The 20,000-nt window shown below is 36.0% G+C and overlaps 1 protein-coding gene across 1 annotated transcript; it reads left to right on the top strand.

Annotated features, from left to right (window-relative positions):
* Positions 1 to 8,599: 8,599 nt before the first annotated feature.
* On the top strand, positions 8,600 to 19,541 carry LOC120347435 (scavenger receptor cysteine-rich domain-containing protein DMBT1-like). Its single transcript, XM_078114501.1, has 10 exons — positions 8,600 to 8,715; positions 14,224 to 14,411; positions 14,806 to 14,962; positions 15,422 to 15,615; positions 16,315 to 16,477; positions 16,728 to 16,763; positions 17,512 to 17,693; positions 17,922 to 18,087; positions 18,357 to 18,547; positions 18,805 to 19,541. Exons 1-10 carry the CDS (start codon positions 8,637 to 8,639, stop codon positions 19,015 to 19,017), a joined length of 1,569 nt encoding a protein of 522 aa, XP_077970627.1. The 5' UTR covers positions 8,600 to 8,636; the 3' UTR covers positions 19,018 to 19,541.
* Positions 19,542 to 20,000: the final 459 nt, after the last annotated feature.

Raw genomic sequence — 20,000 nt, 5'->3', positions numbered from 1 at the left:
TCTTAGCATTTTCCTTAAAAACTAAACTAAAATGAACAACAGTTTTAAAACAGGATATTCACGCATTCAACAGTTGAAGCAGCGCACACGATAGTCCCAGATGAACGCTTTCAATTGCGGTATGAATACACATGCTTCGAATCAATGTAATTTGGGAGCTCCCGAAATATATGCACCAAGATGGCGCACAATCTTAACATAGTATGTGTACCAGATTAGGGTTCAGGTTGTGCGCCATCAGTTCTGTAGGCGATTAGCCTCGTCATAGGCTGCCAAGTGTGACGTCGTTAATTAGGTAAGATTTTTTTCCACCATATCCTCAACAGTAGCGGTAGCTCAGGGGAAGCGTTAGGTCGTGATCAAACATTAGGACCGTGGTTCGAATCCCACATGGTGGAGTGAGTTGTAGGGGTGGACCATCAGACAAGGCAGACGGTTGATGGGGAAAGACGCAGGCGAGAGCAGTAGCCAGGAGAGCAGAGATGGAAAGAGAAAAATAGGTAGGAGCCAGCATGGGAGTCAAGGTGAAGTCATCGAGGCGAAAGACATCAAGACGAGAGCAGTTGAGGGGGGAAAAGGTCAGGCGAGAGCAGCAGCCAAGGAGAGAGCAAGAGATGAAAGGAAATAAACAGGAGCCAGCCAGCATGGGTGTTGTTAGCCCACATCGATCAGCGGGATGGCCAAGCTGAAGTAAGTCATCCAGGCTCAAGATAGCAAGACGAGCAGTTGAGGGGGAAGGGTTCAGGCGAGAGCAGCAGCCAAGGAGAGCAAAGCTGGAAATAAAATAAATAAGCCAAGGAGGGCAAAGCTGGGAATAAAATAAATCAGCATGGGAGTGAGCGAAAATCGATGACCAGGCGATCAGGATGGAGTTAAAAATGGAGACAAGAGAGAGATGAAGTAAGAGCGGGCGAAATAACAAGGCCCAACAGTTGAGGGCGGAATAGGAGAACCAGCATGGGAGTGAGCCGAAAATCGATCCGCGGCGAGAGCAGCAGCCAAGGAGAGAGCAGATGAAAAAAGAAATAAACAGGAGCCAGCCAGCATGGGTGTTGTTAGCCCACATCGATCAGCGGGATGGCCAAGCTGAAGTAAGTCATCCAGGCTCAAGAAGAAGTAACAAGTAAGTCATCCAGGCTCAAGAGAGCAAGACGAGAAGTTGAGCAGTTGTGGGGGAAGGGTTCAGGCGAGAGCAGCAGCCAAGGAGAGCCAAGCTGGAAATAAAACAAGCATGGGAGTGAGCGAAAATCGATCAGCGGGATGGCCAAGCGATCAGGATGGAGTTAAAAATGGAGACAAGAAGAGCAGGAGGTCATCCAGGTCATCCAGAAGTAGGTCATCTAGGCTCAAGGATCAGGATGGAGTTAAAAATGAAGACAAGAAGAGATGAAGTAGGTCATCCAGGCTCCAGATAAGCAAGGCGAGCAGTTGAGAGGGAAGCAGTTGAGGGGGAAATAAACAGGAGCCAGCCAGCATGGGTGTTAGCTAGCCCACATCGATCAGCGGGATGGCCAAGCTGAAGTAAGTCATCCAGGCTCAAGAAGAAGTAAGAAGTAAGTCATCCAGGCTTCAAGACGAGCAGTTGAGGGGGAAGGGTTTCAGGCGAGAGCAGCAGCCAAGGAGAGCAAAGCTGGAAATAAAATAAATAGGAGCCACAAGCATGGGAGTGAGCGAGTAAGTAAGTGTAAGTCATCCAGGCTCAAGAAGAAGTAAGAAGTCATCCAGGCTTCAAGACGAGCAGTTGAGGGGGAAGGGTTCAGGCGGGAGCAGCAGCCAAGGCGAGCAAAGCTGCAAATAAAATAAATAGGAGCCACAAGGCATGGGAGTGAGCGAAAATCGATCAGCAGGATGGCCAAGCGATCAGGATGGAGTTAAAAATGGAGACAAGAAGAGTCATCCAGAAAAAAGTAGGTCATCCAGGCTTAAAAATGGAGAGGTCATCCAGGCTCCAGATAGCAAGGCGAGCAGTTGAGGGGGAAGGAAGGGTTCAGGCGAGAGCAGCAGCCAAGGAGAGCAGAGATGAAAAGGAAATAAAATAGAGGAGCCAGCCAGCATGGGAGCATAAGCATGGGAGTGAGCGAAAATCGATCAGCGGGATGGCCAAAGCGATCAGGATGGAGTTAAAAATGGAGACAAGAAGAGCAGTAGGTAATCCAAGTCATCCAGAAGTAAAGTCATCCAGAAGTAGGTCATCCAGGCTCAAGGATTCAGGATGGGGTTAAAAATGGAGACAAGAAGACAAGAAGAGATGAAGTAGGTCATCCAGGCTCCAGATAGCAAGGCCGTTGATGGGGGAAGCAGTTGAGGGGGAAATAAACAGGAGCCAGCCAACATCGATCAGCGGGATGGCCAAGCTTGAAGTAAGTCATCCAGGCTCAAGATAGCAAGACGAGCAGTTGAGGGGGAAGGGGTTCAGGCGAGAGCAGCAGCCAAGGTGAGCAAAGCTGGTCAAGAAGAAGTAAGTCATCCAGGCTCTCAAGATAGCAAGACGAGCAGTTGAGGGGGAAGGGTTCAGGCGAGAGCAGCAGCCAAGGTGTGAGCAAAGCTGGAAATAAAATAAATAGGAGCCCCAAGCATGGGAGTGAGCGAAAATCGATCAGCGGGATGGCCAAGCGATCAGGATGGAGTTAAAAATGGAGACAAGAAGAGCAGTAGTAGGTCATCCAGGTCATCCAGAAGTAGGTCATCCAGGCTCAAGGATCAGGATGGAGTTAAAAATGGAGACAAGAAGAGATGAAGTAGGTTATCCAGGCTCCAGATAGCAAGGCGAGCAGTTGAGGGGGAAGGGTTCAGGCCGTGAGCAGAGATGAAAAAGGAAATAAAAATAATCGAAAGGAAACGAAATCAAAGCCGAAATCGAAAAGGAGAAAGCCAGGGAGAGCAGACAGAGATGAAAAAGGAAACGAAATCGATCAGCCGGGATGGCCCCAGCGATCAGGGCGAGATATCTCATCGAGGTTTAAATAAAGAGCGAGAGCCCCAGCGATACATGCAGGACCAAAGATATCCAAGACGAGCAGTTGAGGAGGATTAAGGGGTCAGGCGAGAGCAGCCAGCCAAAAGAGAGCAGAGATGAAAAAGAAATAATCGGATCAGCCGGGATAGCCCAGCGATCAGGGCGAGATCATCGAGGGTAATTAAATAAAGATAGATAGAGATAGAGAGGAGCCCATGCATGCAGGACAAAATTACAATCAGCGAGCGAAAGATATCCAAGACGAGCAGTTGAGGAGGATTTAAGGGTCAGGCGAGAGCAGCAGCCAAAAGAAGAGAGCAGAGATGAAAAGGAAATAAATAATCGATCAGCCGGGATGGCCTAGCGATCAGGGCGAGATCCTCGAGGTTAAAGAGCGACAGACAGTGAGCGAGCCCAGCGATAGAGCGAAAGATATCAAGACGAGCAGTTGAGGAAGGAGGATAAGGGTCAGGCAAGAGCAGCAGCCAAGGAGAGAGCAGAGATGAAGATGAAATGAAAAATAATCGAAAGAAAACGAAAATCGATCAGCCGGGGATGGCCTTAGCGATCAGGGCCGAACATCATCGAGGTCAAAGAGCGAGCCCCAGCGATAGAGAGGAGCATGCAGGACCAAAATACCAATCAGCGAGCGAAAGATATCAAGACGAGCAGTTGAGGAGGGAGTATTTAAGGGTCAGGAGCAGGAAACGAAAATCGATCAGCCGCGATGGCCTTAGCGATCAGGGCGAGATTATCGAGGGAAGCATGCAGAACCAAAATACAATCAGCAACACACGTATCAAAAAAGTTAAAGCAAGCGCGCAGTGGAAAAAATATGAAAACAAGAAGATTTCAGGGCGGAAGGTAGAACGACAACACGGGCGCAATAAAAATTCATCAGAAAATCCATCAGCTGAGGGACTTGCATAGGGCATATAAAAAAACATAATCCGGCCCTGATATTTAAGGCTTTCCACGAATATTTTGTTCCACGAACACGACGATAATTAATTACCTTTTTGTTCTCGTGCAAAATTGTGAGTTCAGTGTGAAAAACAAGTTAGTATATTATAATTATCGACGACGAGATGCTGAGGGACTTGCTTAGGGCATATCAAAAAACATAATCCGGCCCTGATATTAAGGCTTTCCACGAATATTTTGTTCCACGAACACGACGATAATTAATTACCTTTTTGTTCTCGTGCGAAATTGTGAGTTCAGTGTGAAAAACAAGTTAATATATATATTATAATTATCGACGACGAGATGATAAAAATAATTAATAAAGAGGTGGATCCGCAACCCAAATTTCTTGATTGAAAAGCGGCATTATAAAATAATAAAACTAAAACCTAAAACGGAACGGACATAAGTTTTGTTCAAGCAAACTCGAGGCAGTTTTGATAAGTAATGATTTTATATAGTCGTAAGTCGACTCAACCACAGTCACATCCAACACAATTAAACCAATAAACAATGCATCGGTCATGAACTGCTCAATTATAAATGGCACTCATTGAGATTTTTACGCCGACTTTGGGATTTGGGATTTGGGAAAAAACAACACAAATTCAACGAATCAAAATATCGCGAAAATATGATTTCAATCTATTTAAGTTGTCAGTTTAGCACGTGCTTGATGTCATTTTAGAATAATAATATTTCATTTCATTTATCGTAACAGTAATCTCAACTCAAAGGCGAGTAACAATGAACACATTTAAATAAATATGACAAGACATTATAAATGTTTGCATCGGCCCCGGATTGAATATTTTATGCGACAGAAAACTCGTTATCCGCTTAAAAAATCTTTTTTCAACGAGTGGCCTAATCGCGAAGAATGTTGCGCGGTAATTTTCGATTCCAAATTTTAAACCGGCTTTCTATTTAAAAATACTGGGTGCCCTGCTGCTTATAGTAGGGTTGCCATACCGTCCGGAAAATTCCGGACATGTTCGGAATTTAGCGTTAAATTTTGCGTCCGGAAAGAATTTAAAAAAATGCTCAAATGTCCGGAATCCGGAATTTTACTGCATCTGCAATCGTACTGTGCACACTGCTAAGACTATGAGGTTGTGTAGAATTATGATGTAACAGAGCGTTTTTCCTTATCAATGATGTTTACCACTTAGATTAACTTTCTGATTATTATTATTCGCTGACTGTTTTACCCGTCTCGTTGAGCAGCTGCAAGTGTATTTGATAGCAGCTAGTTCCTTGTTAAGTTATATGGAATGATTATGAGGAAGGATGCTTGGTTTGCAAATCAGGAACCTATATATTATATCCTTCTGGTCCGACATATGATGAATGTACATGCAAAATCTGGAGCAGATTTAATCTCGCTTTCGTGAGATATCGCGTGCATCTAACAGACAGTCAGACAGACAGACAGACAGACAAATGCCTATCAACATACTTACCGATTAAAATCGATAAGTAAAAATCTCGGCGAAGGATTATCGAGTTTTTGCATCTCAGATTCTAGCTTAATTAGCGCTTATAAATTTGAATTTATACTACAGTATAGGAGGGTATGGACTTGTGATATTCACTGTCGAGTCCAATTCACCTTGGTTGGTGCATATAGTCAAGTTGCAAAATTGCGTATGTCCCCAAGTTATAGACACATTTCTGCTAAGTCACAGTGCGCCATTATGACGTCACATAATAAATGCCTCATACAAATTAACTCAAATCCGGCTACGAGCGAATAATCAAACTATGGCAAATTAATGACTCTCAATGGCATAGCAATATCATTAGAAAGTTTTTTACGTTTTTCTCAAAACTGCTAAAAATGACTTACGCAATTTGGTTATTAGCGTGACGAATAGCCCATGAAAGGGCCTCCAGTGGCGGTGTATTATCGTGTGACGAAGTGTATACAAAGCCCATAAAAATACCAGTTATGTAATGTATTCATTCTATGTTAAGCATAGCGAAAAAAAAACAGAACGAATAGATGAAAGTTTGCTTCTTTCTTTTCATTCCATGCAAACTTATAAGATAAGTTCTACATGTAATTGATTCTGTTAGGACTCGCTGATAAACATACATAACAGAATGAGCAAAATTAAATTTTCCTTTTTTACAAGACGACAAAGGTGTCGAATATTTTAACAAACCAAAACAATAAAATAATTTTGCTTACTGAAATATATATATACATATATATATCTTACTTTATTTTATATTAATTTTTTTCCAAAGGAAGGTCAGGACGCCTCAACTAAATGTGAAAAAAATAAATAGAACAGTTGCAAGCGAACACAGGCGCGCCAACGAATACATCAGTTTATCCCTGCAATTGTGGAATTCAAATAGATAGTGTTGACACGAAACTTGAAATAATTCATGTCAATCCCGCCAGAAAACAACTGAGAAAATGACCTGCACCAAAAATAGCAAACTTTTAAAAATGTCTTTTCTCTGTTCGAATTTAAATCGATTTTAAAATATACGCCAACACGATACAAACTAAAGTGTTTAAATTATATATGCAGGTCAAAAAAATGTGGTGTCCTATTAGTTCCTGATCTGTTTAGACATACTTCAACAAAAACAGGGTAATAGGCATTTTTGGTGAAGTTTTTTTTGGTATACGAAAATGTGATATTATAATTATTATTTGTCGAAGCTACATTGAAGTTTATTCTTTTTAAGGTGCGCCAACATCGTTTCTTACTTTTTAATAAACACTATAATCATGTCTTGCTATGGCACGGGTCAAAAATTAATTTTCTATCAATCTTCATCACTTTTCCACTACAGCATTGCGTGTTATTATTTTAAAATTTATAACATTTAATAATCTTCGAATTCATACCACGAATTTTCAGATATGCTGACTCTAATCAAAACATACAATCATGATATGTTTTGTAGTGAATTTGATAGATGGATCGTGGAATAAATCTCGCGGAACTGATAAGAATATGGATAATAATCATTACGCCCATACATCTCAAGCAGTCCGTTCAAAACATGGCTTCGCCAAAATATAAATACAAATATCAGTTGACTGAAATCAATACTAAAAGTGCCCACAGCGATTACTAATATCGACAAATTTGATACATAAGTTGAAATGACAATAAAATCCCTAGAATTTAGAAAAACTTTTTAAAAGTATTTTCTAAAACTTTAACATTAACGCTTCAGGTAGCATGAATTGTTATGGCTTTGAGTTTCGAAAACCTTCATTACTTGACTTATTTGACAAACTCTTCTTTGTAGTATTGGATATCTTTATATCGAGGTCACATAAAGATGACATTATGGCATCGTATCCGCGAACCGGAAGAAACAATTTTTCCGTTTTAAGTGAGATCGCTTTGTTACATGAAATTCACGTGCCATGGACTCAAACTTTTTGATACAAATATGTAAAACAGGTCTAATTTGTCAGAAATTATATTGTTGTTCATGTAAAGAACCTGCTATTGTAAACCTTAATGTCAAATGTCAAATAAGTTGCGCAAAAATGTTCAAGAGTTGTATGAAATTTGCTCAGCATGTATTTAAAATTAGCTTTATTGTTTAAATTAAAGAATTAAATAAATATGTGCAGCAAAATTAGCGGAATTTTACAGTAATACAAATAATTTTTTGTCTTAAAATTATCCGAACTATGTGACACAATATCACGTACGTTAAGTAATAAGTGCATTTACATTACGTTGCACGAATTTTAAAAAGTACGTATATTTTAATATACTTTTCAATGTCTCCAACCAATCGCGTGTTTAATATTCTTGGTGATAGCCGAGAATATAAATATTTAGTCTTTTTGCAAAGCTAAAACAAATATTATGTTGAAATAATACTAATAAATACTAAATACAGATAGATGACTAAAATAGTCATGGCTAAATAAGAAATGTCGTGTTCAAAATTACTGGATTATGAACTCTCAAGTACCAAATTCAGGGACGATTTTCATCGACACCAACGTTTTCAAAGACCATATACTTATAGCATACAATGCAATATTTTTCAATACAATAAGTTCTGCCTCGATTATACGCGACCATATGCAACATAGAAGTGTGTGTGCGTAGTCGCCTGTTCCTATCAGATTCAAAGCTTAAATGAGATTATGTTTCATAACAATTTGTGTCATGTGACTGATTGAATGAATCGCATCATCAAGATATCATATCACCTTCATGTTATTATTTTTTTTAATTGATTGTATTCGACGGGAATGCAAATTACGATGCATTACTTGTGAACCCATGGCCCAGATAATGAGAGATTACTTTGTCGTTTCAAAATGTCATCTCTCTCGAATTAAATTACTCTTTCCTATGCGATCTGCTTTCTCTCACATCAACATGGTGGAAATCATCGCTTCAAATGGACCGATATTTTTCGTTTTCAGTTGGAGTAGCATGGAGTAGATGGCAGATTTAAAAAAGCTTTATTGACATTTGGTGCGGCTTTAAACACGTTTTTATATGATGTGGCTGCGTTGAAAACGAACGCTTGAAGGTTAGTAAGTACCACAACGACATGGGGTTAATGTCGTCGTATTGTCTAACATGAATTCAATATCATCGTTGATATGTTTATCTGAATGACGAGCAAGTAACGTTTCTTTATTAATTTTAAAATTTGTATGTTTAGATTATCCGAACTGATAAAATCTTAGTTACATTATAATAGTACTATGAGCAACATGAACGGACTTCATATTTTAATGGTGATGATTATACTTGTTGTGCAATATGAAGCATTCCTATTCAACGGTGAGTAATAATAGTTTAGCTGGTCTACAAAGTACGATAAATATTGATATATATATAATATGAATATAGTCTATTTTAATTGTATTCGATTAATTTTATTCAGAGTGTGTAGTACTTTGATTGAATCATTAATTTTTGTCCTTGCAACTTTATTTCGGAAACCGTTGGAATACCTCGCTAACGCCTTTTCAAAATAAACAAAAGCATAAACAGTCGTACAATTACATTTATTGGAATTTTTTTGTTTTTATATTTTTTACCGTTTTTACAAATGTGTTTTGTAAGCGGTTTACTGTTTCCACTTAAAAAATGCGTTTTTGGGTCGACTTGAAACGAAGTTTGCTCGAGAAAATTGCCATAACTAATTGCAACCGAATATCTGGTATCTTGAGTGGATTTTTGAATCGAGTTTAGCTACGTTTAAAAAATCGCGTGCAGTTAAATTGAATAAAAGTGCAATTTATGAAGTATTTTTCGAATATACAGGCTATAATGCTCTATACTCGTAGTATATATATACTGTAGTAGATGCCAATTTCAAACTTTATTTATGATTTTGAATAGGTAAACCTTATATTTATAAGTGAAGTAGCGAAACAATGACTTGCCAATTTTAAAGCATGAAGCAATTTAAATATATGCAATTTAAATATATGCGAACAACAACTATGTGTTCTCAGATAATTTTTTGCAGCTTAGTAAATTTCTGTAATTCGTAGTATCATATTAAAAACTTTTTTTTATATATTTGAACCTAGAGCATGTCGTTTCTGTAGGTCATGTGTAAACATTCGTAATAATCAATCAATACTAAAAATAGGTCCAAATAATAATTAACTTATGGCCAAATCTAACCAGCAGAAAAATCGATTTTCGTTTATTAAGTTGTATTTCTGAATAAATATGAAACTAAAACATTCACTTAAAACAGAACATTGGTTTTTCAATACTTATTATTAACATTTGATCGTAATTGGATAAAGATGGATGAAATCATTAGAATTTGATTTTCTTGAATGTCAGAAAAATCTATTCTACATTACTCGTATGCTATTATTTGTTTCTTTTATTAATATTAATCGCAATGGTAATATTTTGATGCAATCAATACTGCTTTCGGTTTCAATACTGTGAAATGTTGTTTCGATCACGTAGTTCACGAAAAACATTTGGTAGTTGTGGATTATCTGTATTACATTAAATACGTTAAAACAATAGGAAAATCTAATTTTAGGATGAATGTTTCAATGCAAACCCGGTTTAATGCACTGTTGTAATTAATATACAGTCTTGTGACACGACGTCAAGCTAGATGTATTCATTTAATATAGAGCAAGTCGATTTCACGTTCATGGAAACCCTAAGGAAGTAAATATCACGAAATCATTGTTTTTGATGAGTTTGTTAAAAAAACGATCGTTTTATCTATTGTTCTTCATTTCAAGAAAATCACCGACGAATAACAAAGGATTTAATTTTTGCAGAGTTGGTAATTTACGTGTCATGATTTGTACTCAGCAAAACCATCTGTTTCAACAATTATGCTTGGTATATTCATGATCGTGCATAACTTTTTATATTTTTGAAGTCTGGAAAGTTTTAGTATTTACAAATTATGGTTACAAATCCGTAGTTTTTACATGAAGCTATCGGATTTTTTTTGTCTGTCGGTGCTTTTTGTTAAATGCCAGGCGAGTAAAATAAAATACATGTATACAAACACAGCGATTTATCTGTATAATGCCTAAATTGAATCAAAGTTATATGAATGCATTAGCTCAATCACACTAAATCGATCATAATGAAAATATCATGAATTTTAGGTTCGCCTGCTACAAAATATTGCGAAACATTTGGATAAAATATCCAATGTTCAAATGCTTCCGCGTTTCAATTTATAATCTGTATATATTCGGTATATCGGTTAACAAATAATTTAGTTTGCTTAATGTTTATGCTTACCGGTATATGCTGTGCCGGTATTTGCGTTTGAATATGCGTTAAAATGCGCATTCAGCTATATTTCCTATTTCATAATCTGCCCGGTGTTTGAAAAATATATGCGAAATTCGACAGGAACAAGATAACGTTATCATATTGCGGAATTGAGATATTGCGTTAAAGTCTTAAATAAATGCTAGATCTAACCAACAGCATTTAGCCAGTTTTTGTTTAGACTTAATAAGCAAAAGCGGACAGCGCTTTAAAAAGATTACAAAGTCAGGTCAGCAATTTATATTCGACTCACAGTGCGATCAACATTCACGTTTGAGTAAACTTAAAGCGAGTGTAAGTTTTCAAAAGTGTTAAGAGAAGTTAGAGTTATCTGAAATATCGACACTAAAAAGATTAACGATCTAAAATATATTTTCCGTTGTTAATGTATCTATCGTATGTATATATTATTATTGGTTGTTATTTTTGTTTAAAGCCCACAATAAAATGATTTTTAGTCAGTTAAAATGCAGTATTTATGCATTTCTAGATAAATTCTCGCATTTTGTTTTATAATATATATATATATATATCATATAGATGTTGGACCTTTACGTAAAACATATAAAGACTACGTACATAAAAACGTATATAAAATATATATATATCTTAGACTTGTATAATAAGAGCATTACTACAAGGCGAGGACTGATTACTTGCGTGACGTGTGGTCTAACTTTAGCAGGCGGGAAATCAATTCGTCCATGCCAATTGCGATTGCTACACTCCCTGCCCTTCTATCGCGGATTTAAGAGTTAAAGAAATGTTTATATAACTTCATAAATTCTATTTAAACAATATTTCTTATTTACTACTTTTTAAAGCGTTTAAAATTTCACAAACGACGCTCTGTACTTAATTCGATTTCGTAGAATTTTACCCACTTGATATAAATCGGGAAATACAAGGCAGGACGTCGTACTTCCGAGTTCACGACCTTTCGAATAAAAATTTTCCTTTTTTTTAAATCAATGCCATCTTCTTGTTATTTTATATTAAATATTTGAAAGAAATTCTCACCTAAATAGGACATTTTTGAGGCGTGTTAAAATTACTAGAACTATATTTATTTTGATATAATTATTTCTATAGCCTCTTCAAACATGGGCTGCATATCAGCCGTGCCAAATGCCCAGGGCGTGAATAAAAATCTCGTATATATTTTTAATTTTATACTATAAAAAGAAGTACTGTGGGATGCGGTGAATTTAATGTATTTTTATGGTAGAATTGCCCAGATTTCTTCCCTCCAGTTTTGTACACAAACTTTATCAAGCGGATTATCTTTGTTTACATTTTCGACAACAACCAGCCTGATGGGATATGACACATTTCACCGTAATTTATTTTGCATGAGCATGAATATAATATAAATAATAACAAAATTTATAGGTAGAGCTCAGGTATGTCAAAATTATGTCATGGGTTATATTTGTCGGTAATCGCGTGACTTTTTACGAAATTTGAGCGCCATAGAAGCATAAAAATTAATAATTTCGCCTATCAACATGCAAAAACTGAATTCGGCAACGCTTTCATTTCTTTCTTCATTCTATTTCATACAGTTAAGAAAACCGAAATCTAAATTTTATGTGTAAGAGGTATTAAAAATCAAAAACCTATCGTTTTTCATGTATATATTCTTTATATGTTTTACGCAAAGGTTCAACATGAGAAGGCAAATCCTCATTCATACAATAAAAATATAGTTACAAAACAAATCCGCAAATGGTGAAGTTCGGGTTGGTTTCACTTCACCAATAAATTTTTCAGCATATAACATACGACAAAATCATCATGGAAAGAGTCGCGTGATCCGATTGGAGTATTTGAAAAACAATTAAACATACTTTTCTGTAATATTGCTTCCAACTCACATTTCCAAAATCGGGAAAAGTCACCATTCTATTTCTGTAGCAAAAAATATATGAAGAGTTTTATGTCCATAATAATAATGTAGGGATTTCAAGGTTCCTAGAAAATATCCCGTGACAAATGACAAGAAGCCATGTAAAAATCTCTAGCTCTTTATGCATACCTTTATGAAGAAAAGCTCGAGCTAGCATACAACATTTTCTGATTTTTATAATTTTAAAAGTTTAAAATGGCGTTTTGATAACATTTTGTGGCCATCGCGAAGTCTTAAATACAAACGGTCGGTCCGGTATTTCAAAGCCGTAATTTAAACCCCTTAGCGTCACCTATTCGCTATATTTAGTGTACAAATGAAGAATTTCTGTTATTAGGCATATTGCAATTTGGTAATAAAATTTACTTTATTTTCTGTATTATCATTCAAAGACATCATTGTCATTGTTAAATATTGTCGCCTATGTAGTTTGTAAAGTATTAAATTTCGTTGTGAATTACCTTTTTATTTCCAAAATTACGATTAACAATGGATCAGAAAACCAACCAATTTGTCAAGTGTTATTATTTGACATTATCATAGGAAAATTTGACAACAATTTGACGTCGTTGGCGCCCAAATTGTCAGATAATTCTCCCGAACCAGGCACCGCAGTTATGTGCTTCTTTTTAACAAAATGTGAAAACCACTATTTTGAAGTTAACAAACTAAATATCATAGAAATTAACATTTCATTCAGATCAAACAGTCGATGAAAACGGATAATAAGACATTCAAAATTGAGATAAAATCAATTTTGAAAAAAATTTTGAAAACGCAATTTTTAACAAAATATTAAATTGTATCGAATATTTTTCATCAATTAAATATGATTTGTACGATGCAAATCTCAAAAATGGCAATATTTATTTAAAATTCTTACAGATAGCAAAACATCAATAAAACGCTTATTTTGTGTTTTTTTAAATTTTAAAACGTCAAACGTCATTGGCAAAATATTCAAAAATGGTTTTATTGTAACTAGGAATTCCTCACAAAGAATAAATTGTAAATTCAATTTTGAACAAGATGTTAAAGCAGATAAGTTCAGTTTTAATGACAATGTAAGCAGAAATTACGTTTGACACATGAGAAACATTGATGAATGGCGTGTCTTATCGATGATTAATCCCGACGACACTGTTGAAATCGGATTCAAGTGTTGCAACTTTAAATAGAATGTAAATAAAAAGAAATCAAAAATAAAATTCCGTTGGAATTTTGAAAATATGGCTATACGTCGAGTGTGAATGAATATTTTGTGCAGATTCATTGAGAAATCACGAACGCATAATAGCAAGTTCAAACGACGTGTGGTATTATATAAGTTTTCCTCATTTTGTTTAAATCGTACGTATAGGTTACACAATTCTCATTAGCTATTTTCCTGTGTCATTTTCTATTGAATTAAAATCTTAATCTCTGCTATAATAAGTAATAACAAAACTCAGAGGTTAGAAGTTATTACCACGCAACCATTTTGTTTTGTGCGTTGTAATCGCAATCGTAAATATAAAACAATATTACAAAGTTTATAACATGGTACCTTAATTATAAACATCGAGTGAACAAGTTTGCTCATAATAGATTGTTGTGTTATTCAGGTATGTTCAAATGTCCTCCGTCTACCCTTCGGGCACATTACCTGGCACAATTCTTTTTCTCTCCCGGATATCCGATGGGATATCCCAGTGGCATGGATTGTCAGTGGGTTATTGAAGCACCACCCGGTCATCAAGTAGAAATCGTATTTGTTGAAGTTTTGACGGAATCATGCTGTGACATCATTGAGGTGAACATAATTTAAATTTATTACTAGCATACCTATATATATCAAATTGACAATTGCATTTTATGTAAATATTTTCGATTCCACTAGCTAATGATTATTTTGTTTATCACACAACTTGAATTATTGTGTTAGGTTATTTCTCGTTTGCACAATTGCTTTTTTCGTGTCGTTAGCAATGAAGTTTTATCGGACCTCCAGAAGTATGTGCACCAAGATGGTGCACAACCTGAACATAGTATGTGCACCAGGTCAGGGTTCACGTTCTGCGCCATCCTGGTGCACATACTCCCGGATGTGCCGTTTTATCCACTGGAGGGTGCAAATCAGAATGGGTGATTCACAAACAATACGTACCACTATATAATCTGAATTTAAAATAATAAGTTCATTTCAGTTACGGGATGGTAATTCTAGTTCCTCTGGACTACTAGCCACATATCGTGGAAATGTCACGGAATCGATTTACGTTTCATCCTTTGGATCAATTTTTGTTCGTTTCAAAACAGATGAATCATATGAAGACAATGGTTTTGCAGCAGAATACAGGATAGGTAGGATTTGATATTTCGAAAAAAATTGAAGTTTATAGAAATTCCAGATCAAATCGCTGAATTTCGCGCCGTGTAAGCTGTGTAATCTATTGAGTGCGAACAGCTTATCTACTTGGTCACATCTAATATAGTCCAGCTGTTTATGACGCATATCTAATAATACCAGCAAGTGATAAACATTAAGGATTTTGAATCAGATACAAAAATAATTGTATCGTGGACTTAATATCATATATCCGTCACCTTTATAAGCTGGGAGTAATCAGGTGATAACACATCTCGAATTGAAAATTAAAACTTTTCAAAAGAAAACATGCTCAGTACGCTTGATTGTATCCACGGATTAGGGACCTTCGATAATTTTACAACTCTAAGCGAATATATTATTTAAATGTCTTACATACAGAAGTGTAGGTCAATCATTTTTGTATTGTAACATTTTTGCCATAACACTTGCAGCCACAACTCACTCGGAAAATTGTACAGAAAATTTGGAAGCGCAGGAAGAAGGCAAGCTTCTAAAATCTCCTGGTTGGCCAGTTCATTATGAAAATAATCTTCATTGTACATGGACAATAAAAGCACCCGCGGACAAAAGCGTTGCTGTTACATTTCAAGAAATGGATACAGAATCATGCTGTGATTATGTCTTGGTACGTATATATATGGTGTATTACATGAAATAACAGTACATGAGAATATATCAATACCATCTGGTAATGTTTCCTAATTTGAAGCACTGCATAGAAAAAATATTTGATTGTATTTGGAGAGATGCAGAAGTACCAAAACGCCATTTTGCAATGAATATATTATAATATATTCTCGGATGCTTTTGTGACGAGCTATCTTAGATTTTATAAAGCCTGCATTGTGCCTGCAGCTTCAATGCGCTTCCTATTTTGTGTTTTTTATACCTTGCGTACGAAGTAATCAATTATTATATACCATCAAAAAAAAAAACTTAGCAAGAGCGCGTAGCACGAAAGAGAGGTCGAAGAACCGCTACAAATAATTTGTATTAATTTTCAAGAGGTCATCACCCGAAAATTCGAAGTGAAAAACGAATCATATACAGCCCACAGAAGGTTGAACTAAATGAAAGTAACAGGCGTCTAGCGAAAATTGCAATCTTTAACCACTAAAAATTACCAAGCAATTGATCCAGCAGTAAATGAGGAAAGCGATTTTTTTCATACAGTAACAACAAGCAGAAAAATACCAACAAGAACAACAACATAATAACAAAACGATCAATAGGTCCATTTCGTGTCCAATAATGATACACCTGACAACGTTAGGATTACCTCGGTCGCGGCATTAATCATTATCATCTTTTTTTTTATATCCAGGTAAGATATGGTAATTCAATGAATTCCAAAGTGTATGAATTGGGAGGAGCTATCGGTCCACAAATTCAACCACAATATATATCTACTGGGGGTATATTACAAGTTGTATTTAGATCTGATAGTACAACAATTAGAAGAGGTTTTTCAGCCGTTTATAAAGCAGGTAATTTTAATATAGCCATAAAGCTAAACGTCAAAATTCGAATTTAAATTTCTCAAACTAGTCAAACGTAGTAATCATGAATAAAAAAAGTTGCGTATGGTGTCGGATATAGATAACAACCTTTATAGTGACTGAATGCAAACACCTCAAAAATTATAGCTTAACACATTTATAAGCCCCATTTTTCCTCAAAATAGAGTGGGTTGTTGAATCAGACTTACTGTTTACGATGCTTTCATTTTTTTTACAGTCGAAAGAAAACAAAAAGTAATTAAAATAGAAAAAGGTATGATCATTTATCATTTAATCTTATTCCGGTAACACATAAAATTGTCTTTAAATTTTCATGAACCATTTTACGGACCATGAGACGCATTTGAAGCTTTTTTTTTTCAAAAATCCATTGTGTGCCATATTGGCCAGCGCGCCATTCATATGGACAACCATATAGCAATGGCCATTGTCCGTGGCGAAACAATTGCAATTTAACCAGTTCTTCAGAAACTTTCTTCAATTATGCATATTTTCGAAAACTACTAAAAAAACTGTATAATATAAACATTAACCGGTTTTATAAATTTTAAGTTTTATTTAGTTTTTAGTTATCATTTCCAAATTTAGGTATAAATCAAATTATTTTGTATTTGGAAGAATTTTGGTTTAGTTGAAACATCAGTGAAAGAACTAAAATAATATATCAGGCTAAATTTAGCTGCCAGTGCGTTTAATGGTAAGTAATAACTTAGCTACTTTGCTGATCTCTCGACAGAATTCGAAGTATAATAATATGTAGCGTCTGGGACTGTTTATTATGGCTTGTTTCTAATTATGTGGTCTTTTTGCATACGTCTGATATTTTCATAATTTCCAAGTTCCGGGCAATCAGGTAGAACCAAATAGTTATGAAAATGCATGTAATAAACGTATAGGATAAATACATGTAGTACAGTGACGCTTTACAGTGCAACTCAAAAGCCTTAACTTTGATTTGCTTTTCCGCCTTCATATGCATTAACGTTTTTTTTATTGCTCAGAAAAATGCGGCGGAAGATTCGTTGTACCTCAACATGGACATGGCACCTTTACTACACCCAGATATCCAATGAAGCATGCGAATGATCTTAAATGTGTCTGGATACTAATGGCTCCTTCGAAGGTCAAAATAATGCTTTGGTTCACATCAGTGAGCACAGAAGCCTGCTGTGATTTCATCAAGGTAACGTTTTCGAATTCGAATAAATTCCGAAAAACGAGCGTAACACAATCATTTTTCGTCTTCATGTAATGTTTTGGAAAGAACAGACTCTGTTACATTTTATACATATATATATTACTATATATAGTTAAATTTTTATTTCGATATTTCTTCGAGTAGTTCTGTGTGTTAGAATGTAAAACTGCTGCTTATTTGAAATTATTATCAAAGTATATATATGTAATGCAGATTCGGGATGGAGATAAACCAACTTCAAGAAAATTAGGAGTATTAAGTGGAAAAAACATCATGTTTTCCTATTACGTATCTTCCTCTAACAAATTGCGAGTAGATTTTGAATCCGATATCTCAACTGCAAGTCGTGGATTTCGAGCTGTCTTTGAAAGGCTGCATGGTAAGATCTTTTATAAACATAGGCCCTGCAACAGAATATACAATTGTATACCATGCAGGCTACTATTATAACGCTTTTCTTATAAAGGAGATCCAATGCACTAAAGTTGGTTTTAAACAATAGAAATAGAATGTATTTCACCTTATAAATCAAGCATATTTCATGATTTAAACATATATATACATATAGATAGATACACGTCGACAATTACTAAAAAAACGTTCCGCGGCATATACTGGAATACCTCAGAATGTTGTCTTATTACGTAGATTCTAGTAAAGAAGCATGTGGTGGTGTTCGGAGAGCTCTGAAAAACAGGAGGAAATATATTTCAAGTCCAAACTGGCCTTCCAGCCCAGACTCGCCACGATGTGAATGGACAATTTCTGCTCCAATTGGATATTCAGTTTTGTTTCAAGTAATCGGATTTCACACAAATCGATTCCGGGACCAAATATTGGTAACTATGCAATAAAACCTCTCTCTATTTATATTTATTTGTCTGAAAATTATCAAATATGGGGCAGCAAATGCGATGAATTGTAGGCTATAGGAAGGATTGTCGGAGCCGGGTTGAAAAATAGAAGAAAAACGTATAACTTTTTTTTTATAAAAAATCAAAGCATCATAGTTGTTTTGTGATGTAAACTAGCATATCTAATTAAGAAACCCAGATATTTGTTTTAGTTCCATGTATTTACAATAACGATTTTTCAGTTCTACGATGGAAACTCGCGTTCGCCATTTGCAACAATGGACGGAAAATCGGTTGCTTCAAGATATATCAGTTCTACGAATGCTTTGATTATTGTGTTCAAACCAGACTTCACAACAACGGAAGGTGGATTCCGCGCGTACTTCAGAGCTATCCCCAAAAGACAATCATTACCGCAATCAATATCCAGCGTAAGTCCGGCAACAGTGCCATGAAAGAGAATGATAAACTGAATGCAATTTATACGAAGAAGATATAACATAAAGATCAGCTTCCGGTCGATATTCATTCGTGGACGACGGTTTTTATTTCCTAGATTATCTTGACACCTCAACTAAGCAAAAATTCTGCTAGGCTACAAGGCTTCCGTAGAATTGGGTTTTTATTGCCCACTAATCTCAACCTACCTTTATTCATATTTTCTCTGTACGATTTTGAGCATGTTTCAACGTCCAAGATAGCATTGATATACTTGTACGACATTTGGAAGAATCAGGATTGACAATTCCGACGAAACGTATACTGATATTCTAGCCAACCCACCGGTTTTTCAGTTGTACTCCAAAATATGAGATCATTTTGTGATATCGATTTTTGATCCTCATGAATTATTTGATCCGGCTATAGATACTCCCACACAGGTACTTCATTGCTGATTCGCAATGAAACAAGTCATTTCAATGCTTTTGGTCGTTGAAAACTTGCTCTTTTCATTCAAATAAATTTCGTATCGAAATAACTTTGACTTCTGGATGTAACTGAGTTGAACCAGTACAGTGTTTCTAGACCCAGGTAGTATTTGGTTGCATTGAGAACTACATATGTGATCAAACTGAGATCTCGACCCTTGCGAAGTCAACTGACTTATGGGTGACCGTAACTCGCACGATAGAGTTGACAACGAGCTAATTCTCGATATATATATATATCACAATGAAGCATACATGGAGGATTTATATATTTTTCCTGGGTGAACGAAGGCTTCTATAAGACGGCCTAATCATATGGCGAACCACAACCTCCCGCCCATTTACCAGTCTATGTCGGGCATGGGATTAGTTAGCCAGTTGTTTGTTTCTGAGACATGGATTCCATGGCGGAGGAAGCCGTAACCGACCAGCGGTTACGTGGACCACACTACGGCAGTGGGTACTGAGCAGTCCAGCAATCCTCTAGCCGTCTAGCGCATAATTATCCC

Source organism: Styela clava, chromosome 1 (genome assembly GCF_964204865.1).
Source record: "Styela clava chromosome 1, kaStyClav1.hap1.2, whole genome shotgun sequence".
Taxonomy (NCBI): domain Eukaryota; kingdom Metazoa; phylum Chordata; class Ascidiacea; order Stolidobranchia; family Styelidae; genus Styela; species Styela clava.
Note: the sequence above shows the minus strand (reverse complement) of the source record. Positions and strands in the feature narration are given on the sequence as shown.